Source organism: Coregonus lavaretus, assembly GCF_964263955.1.
Source record: "Coregonus lavaretus genome assembly, chromosome: 13".
NCBI lineage: Eukaryota > Metazoa > Chordata > Actinopteri > Salmoniformes > Salmonidae > Coregonus > Coregonus lavaretus.
In genome coordinates, this window is record NC_140000.1 from 48,081,015 (window position 1) to 48,107,047 (window position 26,033).

The window sequence follows — 26,033 nt, forward strand, 5'->3', positions numbered from 1 at the left end:
TTGCAATGCACGCACACACATACGTACATGCACGCACACACACACTTCCTGGACACACACACTTCCTGGACACACACTTACAGGACACACTCTAGCCACCATGGTGTGGATGTTCTTGGTATTCCCACTGTTGTCCGTCAGTCTCTCCCGGAAGAAGAAATACAGTTTAGCATCGTTGGGATCCGATCCATCTGGGATTAACTGGGCATCTATGAAGATGGGTTCTATGGAAAATAAATTAACAGGCTAAAATGTTATAGCATAACATATTCTGTCCAATGTCTCAACATCTTCCTTACATGCAGCACCAGTATCAAAGTAGTTGAAGTACATTTGATGTACTAAATGGGGGTCTCCAACTAACACAGATGTGTTCGTGCAGGGCTGGAACATAAGCCTGCCTAACCTGTAGCTCTTCAGGGTCACAGTTGGAGACCTCTGGTGTAGAGTATATGTACTTCATATGTTTCTGCTGTATGTGCTCACCACTCAGCCACTTGGAGTTGTGCTGGTCTGTCCTCACTGCGTTCCTCCTGGTGAGGCTCCTGAAGATGGCAGCGTCCGTCCCCATGAAGTCTATGTACATGCCTGAGAACAGCTCCTGGTCTGGAGCACAACAGAGACGCATTACAGGGCTGTGTTCATTAAGGCACAACATGGAAGAAAACGAAGTGAAACAGGGGAGGTACTACCTGAACTTGTCCACAAAGAAAAGCTTGTTTACATTTTCCATTGCGAAAAGTTTTGCTTTGGTGTGCCCTAATGAACACAACCCTGGCTCACAGCTGAACCATCTCACTCCCATCTGACCAAACAGAACCCCCCCCCCCCCCCCCCCCACACACACACACACACACAAGCCCCTGACCCTAAAGACTTGGCAAGACAAGATCAATCCCTGACTATTAACAGCCAATGGAACAAAGATGTGCCTGTGTCCATTTCCATTGACAGCAATGGAAATTCTGGGTTCATATTCAATAGTGAATTCAATGGTGATGGATTGATCTACCAGAGACAGTACATCACTGTGGAGAGGGAATGGTGACATTAAACAGTAATGGAGCCAACAGTGGATATACAGCCATAGTATTTGATCTCCCTGTACTCTGCTAATGACCCTGGCTGTGAGCCCGCTCTCTCCCTCTCTCTTTGTTTCCTCTCTCCATACCCTCTGTGCATTTCATCATTCCATTACTCTGTCACTTCATCATTCCATCAGCCCAGTATGCAGCAGCCTGTACTCTGGCGGTATGGCTCAGGTCCAAGTGTGAGTGTGTGTATGTATATGTATGTGGTTAACTGCTCTGAGTGGAGCAGTGGTGTCAACATCCCCCAGACAGCACTGGCTTATATGAGGGGTTCAGTATGGAGATAGAGCCTTTAATCTAGCCCAGACACAGACCTGATTGTCCCCTAGTGTGACTCAGAGTCCCCCTCTCTGGTACCACTAACCCTCCTCTCTGCCACCACTACCCCTCCTCTCTGCCAACCCTCTCCTTGTGACCAGATTTCCCGGGCTGGGCTTGAGGGGCTGATGATGGGTAAGGCTGCTGACGCCACGGCGCTCGGGTGTCAGAAAGGCATGTTGTGCGTGCGACGCGGTGACTCGGGCTGTTTCGTCAGCAACTTGACACCAGGCAACCAATCAGAGACCAAAGGATGACACAGAGTGACGAGGGTGTGCAGTCCGACCCACGGCAGGGTCACCGATAAGTGGGGTTGGGAGTTTGGTTAACCATAGGGTGGAGAAGTATAGCGGGTTGTGTTTTTGTATGATGCGTGCTGCAGGGACATACATAGAGCCAACAGAGGGAGAGAGAACTTACTAAGCATGACGGAGACGGTGTTGACTCTAGGATTGAAGGAGCACCTTCCCTTCCCAGATTCCGCTCTGGAGTCAATGTGGAACACCTGCTCCTGCAGGAAAAGAAAATGTAAATAATAGATTTTATATGGGAGTTTGGCGGAATTCTACCCTCCGTTCTTTTTAGCAACGAATATGAGATTATGAGCATTCCAAATGTTCTTAAGGTTTTTTCCCTCTGGTTTAAAGAGTTACAAAGCCTGCGCTGGACTTTACCTTTACTGATCTGTCTGCGACATTAAAATAACCTTCCATTAGGGAGGAATGTCCTCCGATGGGCAGAGATGCTGTGATTCCATCTCAGACCTGGCCCTCTGCCACCCCTCACAGTGAAATGGATAATCCGGCATTACAATCTCTGCGGTCAGCGGAAAATCCCCCCGTCCCATCCCCCGGTTTGGTTCGACCCACACTTCGACAGCTCTGACTGGGGGAATGAAGTGGAAGGAGGCGCTGTCAGCCCAGGGACGTTCTCCAGAAAAGCGCGGCTGCTCTCCAAGTGGTGCGTGAAGATTTGGACTCTGCCTCATTCCCTTTGGCTCTGGCGGCGAACCGTGGCCTTTCATCACAGGGTCTGAACGGCAACACACTCACACAAGGGTGACCTGTCTGTGACACTGACATCCTCCTCACTAGGCTCCCATGCAACGTGACACACGCTTAGGGGCCAAAGAGCCCAGGGAGTTGCGTGTCAAAGTCCCACAATAGCAGCTTGTTACGGTTAGCAGACCCAGTCTGAGACACGATACTGACACATCCAAGCATTGGCTGAGGGGAAAAACAGAGCAATGCTGCTTTAATGACAAAGACACCATACTGCAGAAAGAGCTCTGTGCCGATTAGCGTTTGGCAGGCGCTGCAGACTGCTGCAACTGCCAGTGAGTTCAGTGAGCGCTTTTCTCCTGGAGGGGTTTCCCGCTCTCGTTTCCAGGGCCGGGTGACCAGAGACCGGGGCAGACAGCTCCTCCTCTTCTACTCCATCCCTCTCTTCTCTGTCTCAGAGAGACTGACACACAAGGCTAACCTCAACTGTCATGGCTGCTTTCCTGAGGATGTCTTGGATCGAGACAGACTTCCTCTTGCCCCAGATGAAACATTACAAATCCTGTAGTTTGGTTTCAGAAGCAGACGCCCAGCCGTAAACTTACCAAGCTTTAGTTTCAGCAATAACCACATATCACCACAGGAATGTCAATTTGTATGAGAATATGGTGGTAGAGACTGTACTGTAGGTGAAGTCTAGCATCGTGGTCATGATCTGACTATAGGTCAAGGAGCATACTAACCTCTGGTCTCCTGCCCCTGTTGATGAAGGCACAGACAGGACTGAAGGCACCACTCCCACAGATGAACAGATGCGTTCTGTTGAACGGCTGGACCACCCGGATGAAGTTCCCACATCCATGCTGCAGAGGGGTGGTGAGGAAATTGGTTAGTACATGTATGAAATCACCAAAGTATCCATACATCAGTCAAATCAATCTATCATGCAATATTGCATGTTCAACAGCAAAATCCTTCCAGACTGCAATTGTTGAGAATGGTCAAGTTAAGTGGCCAAGTTTTGATTGATCAGGGCCTATGATTCATAAAGAACAATTACACAGTTCCAACTGGTTAGCTACCAATGTTATTCCAACTTTCCTCACTTGCTACTTATATACTGTCATGAAGCACAATCAGAATAGCTATTTCCAGTTTGCTCCCTGGCACTGGTAGAGTGGAAAAAAGCGTGTCAACAGTGAAATTGATATTTTGTCAAAGCCCCGTCTCCAGGGCTGAGTATACACAGCCCTGTGATCTGATTACAGATCCAATCGAGATCTTTCCCTCTTCAGCACGAGGTGGGAGTGGCCGGAGCACTGGGCTTTGTGCGTAATAAAAATTCAGACTGCGGAGCGAGCCAGTGGAGGAGAGGAGTGAGGAGCACCCGGGGAGCCATTAGGAACTTGGCCATCCCCACGGAAACGGGGCAGCTGCGGCCGCTCACACTCCGCACACCAACTCCACCGAGAAAAACAACGATACGTCCAACAGTACACACCCTTCATTCCCTCTCTCACTTTTTCACTTTCTCTTTCATTCCCTCTTTCTCTCCTCCTAGCATATAAACACCCCTCAGACGACACCCTCCAACTCTACACCCCCCACTGTCTGCTCATATCAGAGCAACTGTAGTAGGGGATTTAAAACCAGGAGGATGGCCTTTAGGAGAGGATCACACAGTGAGGGAACTTTTAAACATGGATTTAATCAATCTCAAGCTTTTATACATACAATAAAGGAATATTCCTCCCCAAATGCCACACATTGTTAAGCACTGGAGGAGTGCTTAACAATGTGTGGTCGTAGTCTGGAGGCCCGGTGACCCCCAGATTCTATCCTAAAGGAGGAATTGAATATATACACATCAGGAGGGTAACCATAACAAACTGACAAGGGCTGCGATTCAGGAACACAAATAAAATGTCCAGGAGAAACGGCATTATAAAAACAGAGTTTAAACAGAGAGAGAGAAAGAAAGAAAGAAAGAAAGAAAGAAAGAAAGAAAGAAAGAAAGAAAGAAAGAAAGAAAGAAAGAAAGAAAGAAAGAGTGAGTGAGGGGTAGAGCGAGACAGTAAGAGTAGAGCGAGAGAGAGGGGAGAGGCTGAAACTGCAAGAGAGAGACCAGGCAGGGCTGTGGAAGAGAGGGAGACCAGGCAGGGCTGTGGAAGAGAGGGATGACAGAGTCGAGGAGGAGGAGAGGAGGAGGGAGGTAAGCCGACCACCAGGGACAGAGACGGCTCAGCCAAATATTTGTGCGAGGCTGTCCACAGAGCTGGAGCCATTACTCTAGGCAGCACTAATCACCCTCCACTGACTGGAAACAGCTTCTTCTCTACTCCTACAGCACCAGACTATGATCCTACACTATAGTACTGTACAAGACCACAGCTCTCTGCCATGGTTGCTGTTGTTACTAACTACAGCTACTAGCTCCATAACAGTACACCACATGCATGCCTTTGAAGTCACAGTCCATATAAAAACAGGCCAACACAGTCCAATAAAAACAATGGAACAAAAACAGTCTAAACAGATGAATTACAGAACTTTTGTCCTGACATGCAAAACAGCCTAATTAGTTACAGAAAACTGAATCACCAGCTGCTGTTGTTTTATTTATTTATTTTTTATTTATTTAACCTTTATTTAACTAGGCAAGTCAGTTAAGAACAAATTCTTATTTACAATGACGGCCTACCCCGGCCAAACCCGGACGACGCTGGGCCAATTGTGCGCCCCCCTATGGGACACTCAATCACGGCCGGATTGTGATACAGCCTGGAATCGAACCAGGGTCTGTAGTGACACCTCTAGCACTGAGATGCAGTGCCTTAGACCGCTGCGCCACTCAGGAGTTTTGAGGTTGTCAATGTTCTATACGCTAATACAAAAGACAAGCAGTAAGGGATTAGGCCAGGTTATGAGATCTGTTGTCAGTCACAGTGGTTAGCGTACTGCTTTGATGCTTGTATATTTTCTCTGGGGTGGATTTGAGCACTCCTACACCTCATTCTCCTATCGACTAACATAAGGAATGCCAGGAGGAGTCAATGGCTCTCCTCAACTCCGCATCTGCAGCCCCACGTGTTTGGAACCCAGGATGCTAACATGCTAACACATGCTCATGGAAAAGGACCAGAGACATCTGAACAGTGTGTTCATTCATTTAATTAGCGGTTAGCATGACACATGACTTTCAGTGGATTTAGTTAGCGGTTAGTGCTACATATTGAGTGTTAGTGTTCTTACCGTGGGGTCCTTGCCAGCCATTTGGCATTCCTCAATCTTGCTAACAGATGCAGGCCAAAACACCTGGTGAGAAACACAGAAAACAGCTTCATTAGGGACCATTGCACATCCTGGTCTTCTTGGAAAGCTGGGAAAAAACTACCCAGAAACTAGGGACAGCTTGTGGGAGCAGAAGGAAGGAAGAGATGAGAACATATTGAACAGAAATAAACAGACTCTGAAGCAAACTGACAAACTTCACACACTGTAGTGACTTCCTAATATGGATGCCCTACTCTGTAGTGAACTTCCCAATAATGATGATAACTTGTCTCCAGTAAATGCTATATTTCCAAACCTGTGAGGTGCTTGAAGGGTCTAATGCTGGGAACGTATCAGGCAATTACTTTGCAAATGGATGTGCTACAGCACTCTCTGGGGTGAACTAAATGCATTCCTATCTGTTCTCCTCTTCACGCCTGTCAGTTATAGACAGGGTAGCTCCCTCACTGCACACAGAGATACAATTAGCAGGGAACTTCTGCTACTGCATCACATAACTGCATCAAACACCACTGATATATGTCATACATTTTGCTCCATGAAATGGGTGTGATCTAGCATAGAAAATGTACTTTATCATAATTTAATTACCACCATTACTGTTCTTGAATAATTAGCATAATGTATTCAGCCATGATCTGTCACATGCAAGGAAAGCTAAATGAGATCAACGTCATTTTGTCTCCTTTAGTGAGAGCCTGATAAATAGGATGGAAAGTAATGGAAGTCATGTTGGCATCGGACAGGGAGTTATGAGTCATCATACGATCATATCATCATACTATCATATAGTAAGGCAGATGAAGTCAGTTTCCCGGTATATTCATGCTCTACTTACAATACTATCACAACAAACAATGATCAACTAAACATTTCACTGATGCTGTAAGGAAAAATCCTCTTAGCAGTTTAATGGACTGCTAAGAGGACCTCACCTTGAGTGTCCCATGGGTGATGTTGTTGATGTCCATGGACAGGACATGGTCCTTACAGCCTACATACATCCTGTCCTGGTCCTCATCCATCAACAGGATCCTGTAGTCCATGGCCTTATCTGACAGACTGTAGAACTCCACCGTCTGGGACGCCTGCAGGTCTGGGGGATACACAAACAGAGGGAAAATGTTACGGTGGGAAATAATGGGGAATCTGTAACATTTACAGTAGGACTATACCAAGTCAGCTAACACTGACTAAACAACAAGTGCATAAAGGTGATTGCATCCATTTTGCAACGCATGCAGTAGATACCACACAAAACAACTTTCAACTTTCCACTCAAGTCCAGCCACTTTATGAACACTGGACAGTCATGGTGAGCAAAAGAGATCTGTGGAAAAACCATTTACTTGGTTGTCTCTCTGACCGACCAGCTACTGTAAAAGCCCTTATTGTCCTAAAGCTAGAAGGATGAAGTAAACATCCCCTGTCTCTAAGCATCCAGAGAGGGAGAGCTCTCCACCCAAACCATCAAAGGCCTTCACTGTCTATGCCAAACTCATGCATATTCATCACTTTTTCAATCACTATTGAGAGGGGGCAGGAGTGGAGGAGTTGAGAGCAAGTTCATCCAGGCTTTTTATCCCCTTCTTCCTCTGTCTTCTCTCGCTAATCTACAAACAGGTTGGCTATGCTCTCCTTCAGGCCTCCAGGCTAAAGTCACTTCTATTATTCTATTCAATAGTATCGCACATTGCTTTTGAGGTCGAGGCCCTTTTATCCTGAATGAAAGCTGTTTTTCAGTGCCTCCCCTCCCCCTCTCTTTCTGGTCATGGATGTGTATTTAGTGCTGTTGCAGTATGGAATAAAAATAGAGTTGTTTACATGAATAAGTACAATTTCCCACGCCTCTTCACTCTATTGATCTTAACATACCTCTATAAGCATCCTCATATCATACGCCCCAATCATATGTAGATAAATCAACTTAGGCGATATTGTTAAAAAAGCAGAAAGCAGTCGGTTGGTGAATCATGTATAATTTTAGGCATGAGCATCATCTCACAGCGCCTAATGAAGAACACACACACAAAATATGCTTTGTTTCCACCAGACTCAAATCTAATACGAAGGCCCTTGTCAAACTCTAATAAGCCAACGTGCATGTAATAAAGGGAACCTCTCGACAAAGAAGGAGAACATCACATCTCCAAAGCTTTAGAGCCTAGGAGATAGCGTTGTCACGCCCTGGCTCTGGGGAGGCTTGTATGTTGAGCCAGGGTGTGAGTGTTCTTTGTTTTTCTAGTTCATGTATGTCTATGTTGGCCAGAGTGGTTCTCAATCAGAGGCAACGAGTGTCAGCTGTTGCTGGTTGTCTCTGATTGGGAACCATATTTAGACAGGCTGTGTTCCCACAGTGTTTGTGGGATCTTGTTCCAGTGTGGTTTGTGTTAGACCGAGGACGTCACGTTATCGTTTGTTGTTTTGTTAGTGTAATCATTAAATAAAAACTATGTTCGCCTTCAACGCTGCGCCTTGGTCCTCTGTTCCCGACGATCGTGACAAGCGTCGCATTGGGCTCAGGGTGATATTAGGTTAGCTCAAGCCTTCGGCTCATCAGGACTAAAGATGTTCAACGGCAGCTCAGCCAGAGAACAGGGAAGCCAGGCGTGTCACCAGGGGTGAATAATAATAATAATAATAATAATAATATGCCATTTAGCAGACGCTTTTATCCAAAGCGACTTACAGTCATGCGTGCATAAATTTTTTTGTGTATGGGTGGTCCCGGGGATCGAACCCACTACCTTGGCGTTTCAAGCGCCGTGCTCTACCAGCTGAGCTACAGAGGACCGTGAAGGAGTAACTATAAGAACTAATTAAAACCATGCTTTACTCCAAACCACAGGCAAAACCACTCTCTTACCTACACCCCTCCAGAATAAGCAGGCAGGGGAGAGATTTAAAGACCTTCTTGGAAAGGGTTTTATTTTATATTTTTCTTATGCTTGAGGGAAAGGAGAGTTCAGTTTACAAGCCTGCGGGCTCCTGCTTCTGTTTTTCCTGGAGCAAAAGGTGCTGACTCTCACTTACTAATTATGCCTGTTTACAGAAGGGTTTATTGTAGCTCTGCTTAATGTGGATCTGGAATCCCCCCTAAAGTCAATGCTCTTGGTACAGTCTGATTCTATCCACATTGTCCCTCTGGAACATTCCACAAGGGGAACAAATTGTTCAGAGGGGTGTGGGTTGAGGCGGCCCGGGTGAAATAACTGTTATTATTATCATTAACTCTATTGTTTTCTCAGTGGAGGAATTGGAGACTCATGTTTCCTCCCGTGGGTGGAAGCCCTAACTAAGTCCACTGTTTTGGGGGGAAACAGCGCGGCAGGCGTGTGTCATATGACCCCGCCACCCAGCTGATCCACGGTGAGGCGAGCCTCTGGTGCATACCATGGGATCCAGTGTCTGTCTGCTCATCATGACCCCAGCAGGAAACACATGAGTCATGCCTGGGTAAGCATTACAGCCTTCTATCACAATGTCACAATAGCAGTTAGTGTAGTGAACCTGCACTCTCTGAGGGAAACATCAAGACTCACTTCAAGTGTTTTCTCTACCATTTGCTGCCTGAGATACATTGGATTTGCACAATTTAACATGTGTCTAATTTATAATGAGGTAGGCTTACAAAGAGAGATGGTGGCAGGCAAGTCTGTGGATGTTTATTCTACTAGCCATTAACCTTTGACCTGATGGGATCGGAGGTCATCCTTGTGGGACGAGTTAAGCTTTTGACACCATAACATTAATACGTAGCTGTGGAATTATTTTCTTGAGAAAAATGAAGAATGCTATTTAATCAAAGCAATCCTTAAGCAATATAATGGCTGTCATACTTTAGTAATAATGAGTCCCAGAAGTATTGCTTGGGGGACTCCCATACACAAAAATGTATGCACGCATGACTAAGTCGCTTTGGATAAAAGCGTCTGCTAAATGGCATATTATTATTATTATTATAAAGCATTTGAGGACAGTGGGTGATACATGTACAGTACTGTCTGTTGCCATATAAATCATTTGGTTGACAAACCCATGCTCTTTATTCAAAACCAACATATGAAATGGGAGCTCCCATATTCTCTCATCACAATGAATTATAAATCCATGAGGTTGTACTAATATTCACTAGCCACATGTGATTTATTAGTCATGGGTTTAGCCTGCGTTCCACTGTGATGCCATCACCAGCAGAGATCCTGAGTATATCATAAGTGTTTGTGGATATCATTGGCTAAAGCGTCCTTGTCGGTCCAGTCTGCTATGGGTGGTGCCGTTGATGTACACTCAGATGTGGCTTGAGGATAAACTGGCTATGACTGTTAAACAAAATGAGTAAGAATGTTGGTCAGTGTTATTGGCTCGGTTTAAGTATTCAGGGGATCGTAAAATGGGAGGACACCACCCTTAACAGTTAGACATTGGGGAGGTCTGGTATGTAGGTTGAGCTGCTGTGGTGATGACTGTGATGATGAAATGGTGTATCCCCTGTTGTTTAGGCATCATGGACAGGATACAAAAACATGTCTGCCCTCATTACAGAACACAGGAGGAGAACGCAGAACAGTGGTGAGGACAGAGTAGAGGATAGTGGGTAGTCTATTATTTATGTGGGCAGGTGGGCCGCACCTTCCCCCATGTGCCTCCTGGTAGGACTCCCGAGTTCACTTTAACTGTGAGCGTTTACCCATGGGGGCTCCGCTGTGCAGGTATAGCATTCTGACCAGGAGCGGTCATCCATGTAGTGGACAGCAGGTTGGCAGAGCAGCCGACCGCTGCAGGTGACTGCACCGTAATACCTCTAGTCCCCTTTGAAGAGTGCTTCATTTGTGAGAGCTTGGTCAAGCGGAACCGGCACAAAAACCTTTTGTAGGGGCCAAGAGACCACAACGGTCATTCAATATTTAAGAGTGGTGGTGGGTTGCGGTCTTCGCATGGTCGTACACTGCCGCAGAGCAACCGCAGATGTTATCTAGTCTGAGTGTTGTCTACATATTTCGCATGCAAGACTAAAACCCATACATAAATCCATACTAGAGGTCACCCAAGACAGCAGGTCAGAGATCCTCGGTGGTGATAATGTAACTAATGAATACACATTCACCTTGACATTACAGCAGGATCTCAGATGATCTATATTTCATTATCTTATTAACACACCTTCGATTCACATTTGCATTGATCCCCTGTCCAGTTAACCCTGCACGGAGGGCAAATCCAAGGCTGTTTTAGACAGCAAACTTTTAATCTAGTCTAAAATGTACCCACCAGGAACGTCTCGTGATATGACTCGATTACAAGCTTTGATCATAATTCCCTATAAATGAGTCTTCTGTAAACTAAGGGAGGAGTTGATCGTTCAAGAACACACGTCTTTGTATGCTAGGAGAGAAAGGCAACAACCCTCCTGCATACCACATAGTACTGTACAAAAGGAACAAAACAGTTGTGATGTCAGTCTGTAGAATCTAAGTGAACGATTTGGGCAGCAGCAGGGACTTGTGATTCCGCCCATGATGGTTTTTACTGTAATTAAAATCTTGGAAGAGACTGCAGTGTTCATTTCGCAATTTTTAAAATGTAGATGGAATAGGCCTTGTCTTGTTTCATGGTGCTGTGATTACATTGAGGGGGAGGGAGACGGGAATGGTGCCACCACAGAGAATAAGAAGTTTCCCTCCGGCGAAGTGAAAACCCATAACACGGAATGACAGACTAACTCTCCCATTTGTTTGGCTGATCAAAGTAGCGGGCCTCCACCATGGTCCCCACCAGTAAACAAGCCAGTGGTGTTTTGGGTTTGGCTCGCCATACAAGAAGCGGTTTATCACATTGCAGGATCGTAAAAAGAGAGATTCAGCGCTGCTGGAAAGTACGCTCTCTGGCTTTTACAAGAGCGATGACTATGTGGGTCCCCTCCAAGATTGGGTTTAAGGACGTGGAGCTAGCAGTCTGTGCTGATTGGTCCACATAGACACCCAGACAGGCTCATTCTACTCTCCCTTTCTCTCTGTGGGGGGCACCAGCTGGGGACTGACACCTTCAGACTGTACTGAGCCATGACACCTGTAGTCCAGCTGTGTCCAGGCACGGTCAGGTGTACAGAGAGGCAGGAGAGGTATCAAAGGATCAGGATTACGGCATTGTGACAACTGACAACTTCCTAATGTGGATGCTGTACATGGTACAGGTTGCTTCGAGCCAAGGCTTTATCTGGGGCCGTTTAGAGAACCAAGTCTACTCAACCAAGATTTAATCCACTCTACTCATAGGAGTACTGAAAAGCTAGACTAGGTTAAATGGTTAACTAGGCTTGTGGAGTGTGAGTTCTTGCTGGATGTTGGCTACCTCAGCCAAAGGCCCAGAGGTCTTAAGACGCCATTAACACCACAGAGCTGGGCAGGCGGCCAATCACAAACCTCCCTTTGTGTCTCAGATTCAATGCAGTCCTTTTCAATGGGCCGCACCCTCAAAGGCCATCATGAATTAATTAACCACATGCAAATGAGGCATCGTCTATTTTTGGCAAATAGGACCTGTGTTCAACTGTTGTCAGGGGCAGGAGTTGGCGAACCCCAATCACTCGCCTTGATAAATATTGAAGCATGGGCTTAGTACACCCCCGCCCACTGATTCATGTACCGACTGAAGATGGAGTGGGTTTCTTTATAAAGGTCTGACTTTAGACGTCTTGCCAAATGTCGGTGCTCTTTGTGAGGACAATGCCACAGCTCCTTGGGTTCAGTTGTGCATGGCTACACTCCTCTAATACAATGTTGGTACATTCACACATACTGCGCCACTCACAACCTTTATCCTGGCAACTAAAAACTTTGATCTGGCTCTGGGGACACAAAATGGCGCTGACTCGCACTAGGACATTACTTCCATCTCCATGGGGATATAGGCCTAGACTATAGTACCTCTACTGTATACAGTGATTTGGCAGGTGGTATATAGGCAGGTAAAGCAGAGGGGATGGGTTGGGTATCGTGCCAGCGCATGGTCTCCTCCTCATCCCCCCCCGTAGAGAGGGACCACCCAGAGTGGTCAGTGCAGGGCGACAGAGTCGTCTGGCTGTCTGTCTAACTGACATTTTCCACATTCTCGGCCAGGCAAGAGGAGCAGGAGCACACACTCTCACCGCTCAAGCGTCAACACACTCCTCTCCATAGACATACAGTGACTGCTTGTCAGGAAGAGGGACAACCACTCGGCTGACTAACTCTCATCCCATCCAATGTCATCATCCTCTTCCCACAGTTGTCTATAAGTTACTGCATTATCTACCAGTCTCCAGACATAATGTCATGGGAATCTCACGGTCATATGTAGGATGCCTATTCGCCTATTAGCTTTTGGTATGACTTCTCTATCATTGACTTTTTATGCAGAGGCCACTCCATCTTCACTGTGTAGGACACAAGGGTAGGACACAAGGGAATGACAGGAGGGTATATAGTAATCTTTCTCCTTGGCAGTGAGAGTGTGGTTCTCTGAGACTCTGCAGGGTGAGGTTACTCAGCACCAGCACCAGCGTCAGAGCAGTCTTCGTTACACGGATGACCTGCGCTGCAGCGGAGTTGTGTAATATTCCCTCCAGGAGTCTGAAACCGGAGACGCCAACCAACCTGTCCATCACACTATCTAGCGTTAGCCTTAATTAGCACCTGGCCTCTTCTTCACCTGCCACAGCATCCCACCAACCCCCCCCAGGGCCTCTCACGACCTTTCAACTAACCAGTCCTCCAGTTACCCCTTCACCCCGCCCGCAGATACTAAATCAATGTATTTTTACTGTCAGTTCAGCTACAGACTACAGGCCCCATGAGACCAGAGGGAGTGTCAATATTGGACTATAAATTGTGCCTTCATGTATTATACTTATGCTAAAATGTTTATTCTATTCTACGGCCATTTACTTTGCAGTCGTATTCTTAACATCTACAGTTGAAGTCTGAAGTTTACATACACCTTAGCCAAATATATTTAAACTCAGATTTTCACATTTCCTGACATTTAATCCTAGTAAAAATTCCCTGTTAGGATCACCACTTTATTTTAAGAATGTGAAATGTCCAAATAATTTTAGAGAGAATGATTTATTTCAGCTTTTATTTATTTCATCACATTCCCAGTGGGTCAGAAGTTTACATACACTCAATTAGTATTTGGTAGCATTGCCTTTAAATTGTTTAACTTGGGTCAAACGTTTCGGGTAGCCTTCCACAAGCGTCCCACAATAAGTTGGGTGAATTTTGGCCCATTACTCCTGACAGAGCTGGTGTAACTGAGTCAGGTTTGTATGCCTCCTTGCTCGCACACGCTTTTTCAGTTCTGCCCACAAATGTTCTATAGGATTGAGGTCAGGGCTTTGTGATGGCCACTCCAATACCTTGACTTTGTTGTACTTAAGCCATTTTGCCACAACTTTGGAAGGATGCTTGGGGTCATTGTCCATTTGGAAGACCCATTTGTGACCAAGCTTTAACTTCCTGACTGATGTCTTGAGATGTTGCTTCAATATATCCACATAAATGTTCCTTCCTCATAATGCCATCTATTTTGTGAAGTGCACCAGTCCCTCCTGCAGCAAAGCACCCCCAGAGCATGATGCTGCCACCCTCGTGCTTCACGGTTGGGATGGTGTTCTTCGGCTTGCAAACGTTCCCCCTTTTCCTCCAAACATAACAATGGTCATTATGGCCAAACAGTTGTATTTTTGTTTCATCAGACCAAAGGACATTTTTCCAAAAGGTACGATCTTTGTCCCCATGTGCAGTTGCAAACCGTAGTCTGGCTTTTTTATGGCGGTTTTGGAGCAGTGGCTTCTTCTTGCTGAGTGGCCTTTCAGGTTTGTCGATATAGGACTCGTTTTACTGTGGATATAGATACTTTTGTACCTGTTTCCTCCAGCATCTTCACAAGGTCCTTTGCTGTTGTTCTGGGATTGATTTGCACTTTTCACACCAAAGTACGTTAATCTCTAGGAGACAGAACGCGTCTCCTTCCTTAGCGGTATGACGGCTGCGTGGTCCCATGGTGTTTATATTTGCATACTATCGTTTGTACAGATGAACGTGGTAACTTCAGGCATTTGGAAATTGCTCCCAAGGATGAACCAGACTTGTGGAGGTCTACCATTTTTTTTCTGAGGTCTTGGCTGATTTCTTTGGATTTTCCCATGATGTCAAGCAAAGAGGCACTGAGTTTGAAGGTAAGCCTTGAAATATATCCACAGGTACTCCTCAAATTGACTCAAATGATGTCAATTAGCCTATCAGAAGCTTCTAAAGCCATGACATCATTTTCTGGAATTTTCCAAGCTGTTTACATACACTAAGTTGACTGTGCCTTTAAACTTCTGACCCACTGGAATTGTGATACAGTGAATTATAAGTGAAATAATCTGTCTGTAAACAATTGTTGGAAAAATTACTTGTGTCATGCACAAAGTAGATGTCCTAACCGACTTGCCAAAACTATAGTTTGTTAACAACACATTTGTGGAGTGGTTGAAAAACGAGTTTTAATGACTCCAACCTAAGTGTATGTAAACTTCCGACTTCAACTGTATATCTTATTCTTGTTGCAATGTTGAGAATGCAAGTAAGCATTTAGTTAGACATGGTAAAAAGTTTTGAGAATGACACAAATATTAATTTTCACAAAGTCTGCTGCCTCAGTTTTTATGATGGCAATTTGCATATACTCCAGAATTTTATGAAGAGTGATCAGATTAATTGCAATTAATTGCAAAGTCCCTCTTTGCCATGAAAATGAACTTAATCCCCAAAAAACATTTCCACTGCATTTCAGCCCTGCCACAAAAGGACCAGCTGACATTTTTTCAGTGATTCTCTCGTTAACACAGGTGAGTGGAGGGTGGTGCTTGAAATCATTGTTCTTCCTCTGTTAACCATGGTTACCTGCAAGGAAACACGTGCCGTCATCATTGCTTTGCACAAAAAGGGCTTCACAGGCAAGGATATTGCTGCTAGTAAGATTGCACCTAAATCAAACATTTATCGGATCATCAAGAAATTCAAGGAGAGAGGTTCAATTGTTGTGAAGAAGACTTCAGGGCGCCCAAGAAAGTCCAGCAAGTGCCAGGACCATCTCCTAAAGTTGATTCAGCTGCGGGATCGGGGCACCACCAGTGCAGAGCTTGCTCAGGAATGGCAGCAGGTAGGTGTGAGTGCATCTGCACACACAGTGAGGTGAAGACTTTTGGAGGATGGCCTGGTGCCAAGAAGGGCAGCGAGGAAGCCACTTCTCTCCAGGAAGAACATCAGGGACAGACTGATATTCTGCAAAAGGTACAGGGATCGGACTGCTGAGGACTGGGGTAAAGTCATTTTCTCTGATGAATCCCCTTTCCGATTGTTTGGGGCATCCAGAAAAAAAGCTTGTCCGGAGAAGACAAGGTGAGCGCTACCATCAGTCCTGTGTCATGCCAACAGTAAAGCATCCTGAGACCATTCATGTGTGGGGTTGCTTCTCAGCCAAGGGAGTGGGCTCACTCACAATTTTGCCTAAGAACACAGCCATGAATAAAGAATGGTACCAACACATCCTCCGAGAGCAACTTCTCCCAACCATCCAAGAACAGTTTGGTGACGAACAATGCTTTTTCCAGCATGATGGAGCACCTTGCCATAAGGCAAAAGTGATAACTAAGTACGCTCGGGGAACAAAACATTGAAATGTTGGGTCCATGGCCAGGAAACTTCCCAGACCTTAATCCCATTGAGAACTTGTGGTCAATCCTCAAGAGGTGGGTGGACAAACAAAAACCCACAAATTCTGACAAACACCAAGCATTGATTATGCAAGAATGGGCTGCCATCAATCAGGATGTGGCCCAGAAGTTAATTGACAGCATGCCAGGGCGGATTGCAGAGGTTTTGGAAAAAGAAGGGTCAACACTGCAAATATTGACTCTTTGCATAAACGTAATGTAATTGTCAATAAAAGCCTTTGACACTTATGGAATGCTTGTAATTATACTTCAGTATACCATAGTAACATCTGACAAAAATATCTAAAAACACTGAAGCAGCAAACGTTTTGAAGACCAATACTAGTGTCATTCTCAAAACTTTTGACCACGACTTTATACCATGTTTATCCCGTACATACGACTAATAAAACTTGAAACTGTCAGGTCTAGGGCAGGTTTATTGGACAGTTTTGGGCCATGGGAATCTCTGATGTATTAGTGATGGAGTTGAAAGAGAAGCAGAGTAAAGTTTAGGCGAATGGGGCGGAGGTGACGTTGAGATCGTCGTTTAGTTGGATTAAAAAGTCAATATTTCCTGGCTGACATCATGCAAGTCAAACGGTAATCTCAGTGCTGTTAAATGATGGTGAGGGTACAGAGAGTAGTAGCTGGTTACAGACCTGCAGTTTATTTTAACCTTCACTCAAAACCTATATGTTATGACCAGGATGTCAGAAATGATCTTGAACTCAAAAGGCTAAAATAACTAACATTTTGTCATTGATCCTGACAATAAAATGCAAACATTTTCAATGGTATAATAAAAAGTTATTCCAAAGAGTCACTCTGAGCCTTGTTCTATTGTTATTGAATACAGTGCATCCGGAAAGTATTCAGACACCTTGACTTTTTCCACATTTTGATAAGTTACAGCCTTATTCTAAAATGTATTAAATTGTTTTTTCCCCCTCATCAATCTACACACAATACCCCATAATGACAAAGCAAAAACTGGTTTTTAGAAATGTTTACAACTGTACAGTACCAGTCAAAAGTATGGACACACCTACTCATTCAAGGGTTTTTCTTTATTTGTACTATTTTATACATTGTAGGATAATAGTGAAGACATCAAAATTATGTATCAACACATGGAATCATGTAGTAACCAAAAAAGGTGTTAAACAAATCAAAATATATTTGAGATTCTTCAAAGTAGCCCTTTGCCTTGATGACAGCTGTGCACACTCTTGGCATTCTCTCAACCAACTTCACCTGGAATGCTTTTCAAACAGTCTTGAAGGAGTTCCTACATATGCTGAGCACTTGTTGGCAGCTTTTCCTTCACTCTGTCGTCCGACTCATCCCAAACCATCTCAATTGGGTTGAGGTCAGGTGATTGTGGAGGCCAGGTCATCTGATGCAGCACTCCATCTCTCTCCTTCTGGGTAGAATAGTCCTTACACAGCCTGGAGGTGTGTTGGGTCATTTTCCTGTTGAAAAACAAATGAGCCCAAACCAGATGGGATGGCGTATCGCTGCAGAATGCTGTGGTAGCCATGCTGGTTAAGTGTGCCTTAAATTCTATATAAATCACTGACAGTGTGACCAGCAAAGCACCCACACACCATCACAACCGTAAAAGCCTTGGTTTCTTGCATGTTAACATCAGAAGCCTCCTTCCCAAGTTTGAGTTATTCACTGCGTTAGCACACTCTGCCAACCCTGATGTTCCCGAACTACAACATTTTCCTTCTAGATAGAACTGCCAAAGGGGGCGGAGTTGCAATCTACTGTAGAGCTCTATCATACTATCCAGGTCTGTGCCCAAACAGTTTGAGCTTCTACTTCTAAAAATCCACCTTTCCAGAAATCTCTCACTGTTGCCGCTTGCAACAGACCCCCCTCAGCCCACAGTTGTGCCCTGGACATCATATGTGAATTGCTTTCCCCCATCTATCTTCAGAGTTTGTACTGCTTGGTGACCTAAACTGGGATATGCTTAACACCCTGGCCAACCTACAATCTAAACTAGATGCCCTCAATCTCACAAATTATCAAGGAACCTACCAGGTACAACCCTAAATCCGTAAACATGGGCACCCTCATAGATATCATCATGACTAATTTACCCTCTAAATACACCTCCGCTGTCTTCAACCAGGATCTCTGCGATCACTGCCTCATTGCCTGCCTCCGTAATGGGTCCGCGGTCAAACGACCACCCCTCATCACTGTCAAACGCTCCCTAAAACACCTCAGCGAGCAGACCTTTCTAACTGACCTGGCCCGGGTATCCTGGATGGATATTGACCTCATTCCGTCAGTAGATGATGCCTGGATGTTCTTCAAAAGTGCTTTCCTCTCCATCTTAAATAATGCCCCATTCATAAAATTCAGAACTAAGAACAGATATAGCCCCTGGTTCACCCCAGACTTGACTGCCCTTGACCAGCACAAAAACATCCTGTGGCGTACTGCATTAGCATCGAACAGCCCCTGCGATATGCAACTTTTCAGGGAAGTCAGGAACCAATATACACAATCAGTTAGGAAAGCAAAGGCTAGCTTTTTCAAACAGACATTTGCATCCTGTAGCACTAACTCCAAAAAGTTTTGTGACACTGTAAAGTCCATGGAGAATAAGAGCACCTCCTCCCAGCTACCCACTGCACTGAGGCTAGGAAACACTGTCACCACCGATAAATCTACAATAATCGAGAATTTCAATAAGCATTTTGCTACGGCTGGCCATGCTTTCCACCTGGCTACCCCTACCCCGCCACCAGCTCTGCAACTTGCCCATGCCCCCCCCCCCCGCTTCTCCTTCACCCAAATTCAGATAGCTGATGTCCTGAAAGAGCTGCTAAATCTGGACCCCTACAAATCAGCTGGGCTAAACAATCTGGACCCTTTCTTTTTCTAAAATTAGCCGCCGAAATTGTCGCAACCCATATTACTAGCCTGTTCAACCTCTCTTTCGTATAATCATCTGAGATCCCCAGAGATTGGAAAGCTGCCGCGGTCAACCCCCTCTTCAAAGGGGGTGACACTCTAGATCCAAACTGTTACAGACCTATATCCATCCTGCCCTGCCTTTCGAAAGTATTTGAAAGCCAAGTTAACAAAACAGATCACCGACCATTTCGAATCCCACCGTACCTTCTCCGCTATGCAATCTGGTTTCCGAGCTGGTCATGGGTGCACCTCAGCCACACTCAAGGTCCTAAACGATATAATAACCGCGAGCGATAAAAGACAGTACTGTGCAGCCGTCTTCATTGACCTGGCCAAGGCTTTTGACTCTGTCAACCACCGCATTCTTATTGGCAGACTAAATAGCCTTGGTTTCTCAAATGACTGCCTCGCCTGGCTCACCAACTACTTCTCAGATACAGTTCAATGTGTCAAATCGGAGGGCCTGTTGTCTGGACCACAGGGTTCAATTCTCGGGCCAACTCTATTCTCTGTGTATATCAATGATGTCGCTCTTGCTGCTGGTGACTCTCAGATCCACCTCTATGCAGACGACACCATTTTGTATACATCTGGCCCTTCACTGGACACTGTGTTAACAAACCTCCAAACGAGCTTCAATGCCATACAACACTCCTTCCGTGGCCTCCAACTGCTCTTAAACGCTAGTTAAACTAAATGCATGCTCTTCAATCGAACGCTGCTTGCATCCGCCCGCCCGACTAGAATCACTACTCTCGGCGGGTCTGACTTAGAATATGTGGACAACTACAAATACCTAGGTGTCTGGTTAGACCATAAACTCTCCTTCCAGACTCACATTAAGCATCTCCAATCCAAAGTTAAATCTAGAATCGGCTTCCGTTTTCACAACAAAGCTTCCTTCACTCATGCAGCTAAACATGCCCTCGTAAAACTGACTATCCTACCGATCCTTGACTTCGGCGATGTCATTTACAAAATAGCTTCCAACACTCTACTCAGCAAATTGGATGTAGTCTATCACAGTGCCATCCGTTTTGTCACCAAAGCCCCATATACTACCCACCATTGTGACCTGTACGCTCTCGTTGGCTAGCCCTCACAACATATTAGTCGCCAAACCCACTGGCTCCAGGTCATCTATAAATCACTTATAGGCAAATCCCCGCCTTATCTTAGATCATTGGTCACCATAGCAACACCCACCCGTAGTATGCTTTCCAGCAGGTATATCTCACTGGTCATCCCCAAAGCCAACACCTCCTTTGGCCGCCATTCCTTCCAGTACTCTGCTGCAAATGACTGGAACGAACTGCAAAAATCTCGGAAGCTGGAGACACTTATCTCCCTCACTGACTTTAAACATCAGTTGTCCGAGCAGCTTACTGATCACTGCACCTGTACACAGCCCATCTGTAATTAACCCACCCAACTACCTCATCCCCATATTGTTATTTACATTGTTATTTATTTTGCTAATTTGCACCTCAGTATCTCTATTTGCACATCATCTTCTGCACATCTATCACACCAGTGTTAATACTAAATTGTAATTATTTTGCACTATGGCCTATTCATTGCCTTACCTCCATAACTTACTACATTTGCACACACTGTATATAGATTTTCTATTGTGTTTTTGACTGTACGTTTTGTTTACCCCATATGTAACTCTGTGTTGTTGTTGTTTTTATCGCACTGCTTTGTTTTATCTTGGCCAGGTCGCAGTTGTAAATGAGAACTTGTTCTCAACTGGCTTACCTGGTTAAATAAAGGTTAAATAAAAATAAATAAAAACATCTCCTCCTCATGCTTCATGGTGGGAACCACACATGCGGAGATCATCCATTCACCTACTCTGCATCTCACAAAGACACGGCGGTTGGAACCAAAAATCTCAAATTTGGACTCATCAGACCAAAGGACAGATTCCACCGGTCTAATGACCATTGCTCGTGTTTCTTGGCCCAAGCAAATCTCTTCTTCTTATTGGTGTCCTTTTGTAGTGGTTTCTTTGCAGCAATTCGACCTTGAAGGCCTGATTCACGCAGTCTCCTCTGAACAGTTGATGTTGAGATGTGTCTGTTACTTGAACTCTGTGAAGCATTTATTTGAGCTGCAATCTGGGGTGCAGTTAACTCTAATGAACTTATCCTCTGCAGCAGAGGTAACTCTGGGTCTTCCTTTGAGAGCCAGTTTCATCAAAGTGCTTGATGGTTTTTGCGACTGCACAAGAAGAAACTTTCAAAGTTCTTGAGATTTTCCGGATTGACTGACCTTCATGTCTTAAAGTAATGATGGACTGTTGTTTCTCTTTGCTTATTTGAGCTGTTCTTGCCATAATATGGACTTGGTATTTTACCAAATAGGACTATCTTCTCTATACCCCCTACCTTGTCACAATACAACTGATTGGCTCAAACGCATTAAGGAGGAAAGAAATTCCACAAATTAACTTTTAACAAGGCACACCTGTTAATTGTCATGCATTCCAGGTGACTACCTCATGAAGCTGGTTGAGAGAATTCCAAGAGTGTGCAATGCTGTCATCAAGGCAAAGGGTGGCTATTTGAAGAATCTCAAATATAAAATATATTTGGATTTGTTTAACACTTTTTTTGTTTACTACAAGATTCCATATGTGTTATTTCATAGTTTTGATGTCTTCACTAATATTCTACAATAAAAAATTTTTTAAAAATAAAGAAAAACCCTTGAATGAGTAGGTGTCCAAACTTTTGACTGGTAGTGTGTGTGTATATATATATATATAGTGTGTATATACACACACATATACACAGTGAGGGAAAAAAGTATTTGATCCCCTGCTGATTTTGTACGTTTGCCCACTGACAAAGAAATGATCAGTCTATAATTTTAATGGTAGGTTTATTTGAACAGTGAGAGACAGAATAACAACAAAAAAATCCAGAAAAACACATGTCAAAAATGTATAAATTGATTTGCATTTTAATGAGGGAAATATGTATTTAACCCCCTCTCAATCTGAAAGATGTCTGGCTCCCAGGTGTCTTTTATACAGGTAACGAGCTGAGATTAGGAGCACACTCTTAAAGGGAGTGCTCCTAATCTCAGTTTGTTACCTGTATAAAAGACACCTGTCCACAGAAGCAATCAATCAATCAATCAGATTCCAAACTCTCCACCATGACCAAGACCAAAGAGCTCTCCAAGGATGTCAGGGACAAGATTGTAGACCTACACAAGGCTGGAATGGGCTACAAGACCATCGCCAAACAGCTTGGTGAGAAGGTGACAACAGTTGGTGCGATTATTCGCAAATGAAAGAAACACAAAAGAACTGTCAATCTCCTTCGGCCTGGGGCTCCATGCAAGATCTCTCACCTCGTGGAGTTGCAATGATCATGAAAACGGTGAGGAATCAGCCCGGAACTACACGGGAGGATCTTGTCAATGATCTCAAGGCAGCTGGGACCATAGTCACCAAGAAAACAATTGGTAACACACTACGCCGTGAAGGACTGAAATCCTGCAGCGCCCGCAAGGTCCCCCTGCTCAATAAAGCACATATACAGGCCCGTCTGAAGTTTGCCAATGAACATCTGAATGATTCAGAGGAGAACTGGGTGAAAGTGTTGTGGTCAGATGAGACCAAAATGGAGCTCTTTGGCATCAACTCAACTCGCCGTGTTTGGAGGAGGAGGAATGCTGCCTATGACCCCAAGAACACCATCCCCACCGTCAAACATGGAGGTGGTAACATTATGCTTTGGGGGTGTTTTTCTGCTAAGGGGACAGGACAACTTCATCACATCAAAGGGACGAAGGACGGGGCCATGTACCGTCAAATCTTGGGTGAGAACCTCCTTCCCTCAGCCAGGGCATTGAAAATGGGTTGTGGATGGGTATTCAAGCATGACAATCACCCAAAACACACGGCCAAGGCAACAAAGGAGTGGCTCAAGAAGAAGCACATTAAGGTCCTGGAGTGGCCTAGCCAGTCTCCAGACCTTAATCCCATACAAAATCTGTGGAGGGAGCTGAAGGTTCGAGTTGCCAAACGTCAGCCTCGAAACCTTAATGACTTGGAGAAGATCTGCAAAGAGGAGTGAGACAAAATCCCTCCTGAGATGTGTGCAAACCTGGTGGCCAACAACAAGAAACGTCAGACCTTTGTGATTGCCAACAAGGGTTTTGCCACCAAGTACTAAGTCATGTTTTGCAGAGGGGTCAAATATGTCTTTCCCTCATTAAAAAGCAAATCAATTCATAACATTTCTGACATGCGTTTTTCTAGATTATTTTGTTGTTATTCTGTCTCACTGTTCAAATAAACCTACCATTAAAATTATAGACTGATCATGTCTTTGTCAGTGGGCAAACGTACAAAATCAGCAGGGGATCAAATACTTTTTTCCCCCTCACTGTATATATAAATGAAATATTACATTTACATAAGTATTCAGACCCTTTACTCAGTACTTTGTTGAAGCACCTTTGGCAGGGATTACAGCCTCGAGTCTTCTTGGGTATGACGCTACAAACTTGGCACACCTGTATTTGGAGAGTTTCTCCCATTCTTCTCTGCAGATCCTCTCAAGCTCTGTCAGGTTGGATGGGGAGCGTCGCTGCACAGCTATTTCCAATTCTCTCCAGAGATGTTCGATCGGGTTTAAGTCAGGACATTCAAAGACTTGTCCCGAAGCCACTCCTGCGTTGTCTTGGCTGTGTGCTTAGGGTTGTTGCTCTGGAGCAGGTTTTCATCAAGGATCTCTCTGTACTTTGTTCCGTTCATCTTTCCCTTGATCCTGACTAGTCTCCCAGTCCCTGCCGCTGAAAAACATCCCCACAGCATAATGCTGCCACCACCATGCTTCACCGTAGGGATGGTAGCAGGTTTCCTCCAGACGTGACGCTTGGCATTCTGGCCAAAGAGTTCAATCTTGGTTTCATCAGACCAGAGAATCTTGTTTCTCATGGTCTGAGAGTCCTTTAGGTGCCTTTTGGCAAACTCCAAGCGGGCTGTAATGTGCCTTTTACTGAGGAGTGGCGTCCGTCTGGTCACTCTACCATAAATGCCTGATTGGTGGAGTGCTGCATAGATGGTTGTCCTTCTGGAAGGTTCTCCCATCTCCACAGAGGAACTCTGGTGCTCTGTCAAAGTGACCATCGGGTTCTTGGTCACCTCCCTGACCAAGGCCCTTCTCCCCCGATTGCTCAGTTTCTAAACTTCTTCCATTTAAGAATGATGGAGGCCACTGTGTTCTTGGGAATTTTAGAATAAGGCTGTAACGTTTCAAAATGTGGAAAAAGAAATGGGGTCTGAATACTTTCTGAATGCACTGTATGTAATAGTCTAACTTTTTCCCTTTTGTTATGTAGAGAACCTTGGCCTTTTCTATGGAAACTCACTTAAAGCTCAAAGCCATTATGAGAATAGTTCTGTGTGCAAAATAAAATATTTAATGATACAGCTGTAAAAAAGACAGAAAAACAACGTTGAGAATACATTTCACCGAATCAATAGCCTAAATTCCCAAAGACCAACTGTCACCATTTCCATTTGAAGTTGTGTATCTTGCAGAAAGACACTGTCTCTTTCATATTGATGGCCATTGATTACCTTTCAACATAGTGCACGGGATGAACACTAAAACATTCATCTGGGGCGGTAAGGTCAAAGACAGGAATGTCAAAACACAGATACAGGAAGAGAAACGAGGAGAAACGAGAGAAAAGGTATGACTGACAGAAGGCTTGTCAAACACATTCTGCAAACACAGCAGCTGTAGGCTTTGCTTTAGCCTAACCTTTACTGGATAAGGTCCAGGTTCTAACTCAATCAATTAGCTTGGCTAGCAATAGGACACATGCCTGGAGACACAACAACCACACACAAAAAAAAATTAACACAGTCATCCTGGTTATTTGTATGTCTAAATATCTCTCCGTCGACAGTCTTGACAGGTCTCTGGTTTGTATAGCCTTGAACTCCCTGGAGCATACCATCACGGATTTGTGATTTCACTTCAAAAGGCAAATTATATTGAAAATTACAAGTTTAGATGCACTCTGGTAAAAATAATGTAGAATGTAAAGCAGATATGGGATGCTCTGTCAAATTATAAGCATTTTACTTCCATACCCCTGAGCACTAATGCAGACACACTGGTCCACTTTTGCCCCGTGTCAGCCTTGTCCATAACCTTTGACAACCTTTAACTTCCTATTGACCCTGCTGACGACCCTGCAGGCAGCGGTCTGTTTGACCTATCCAGGTCCCATAATGGCGGAGGGGTCAGGGATAGAAGACAGAAGGGCAAACCCATAGAGAATACATTACCATGAGATCTGGGGCAAGTTAGGTGATTTATGGTCAGGTTTAGAGGTTTAGATTCAGCAAGGATAAAACCTTGAACATCAAATCACTGGCTTTGACCATCCCATTAGATGTAAAGTTTGAGACATTATCTTACAGGAGGTGAATGTTATATTGTCAAAGCTCTGTTGTTTATCTTCCAAATGATCCCTTCACGTAGGAATGCAGAAAATATTTTACCTTGGCTGTGTTTCAGTTTCACTGAATGCAACTCTTGATTTTCCTCAGTAAAACGCTGAGGAGTGTCTTTAGGGTTAAATCTGAAAGGGGTCATACTTTTCCAG

The 26,033-nt window shown here is 44.6% G+C and overlaps 1 protein-coding gene across 1 annotated transcript in view; it reads right to left on the bottom strand.

Annotated features, from left to right (window-relative positions):
• LOC311139532 (semaphorin-3C-like) overlaps positions 1-26,033 on the bottom strand; it is a gene marked incomplete at its 5' end in the record, with an annotated part of 46,044 nt that overhangs the window by 15,586 nt on the left and 4,425 nt on the right. Inside the window, 6 exons of the mRNA XM_084174417.1 lie at positions 82-224; positions 487-606; positions 1,830-1,920; positions 3,154-3,273; positions 5,663-5,725; positions 6,640-6,800. Coding sequence (XP_084030543.1) covers positions 82-224; positions 487-606; positions 1,830-1,920; positions 3,154-3,273; positions 5,663-5,725; positions 6,640-6,800 — 698 coding nt within the window. The remainder of the gene's footprint in view (positions 1-81; positions 225-486; positions 607-1,829; positions 1,921-3,153; positions 3,274-5,662; positions 5,726-6,639; positions 6,801-26,033) is intronic.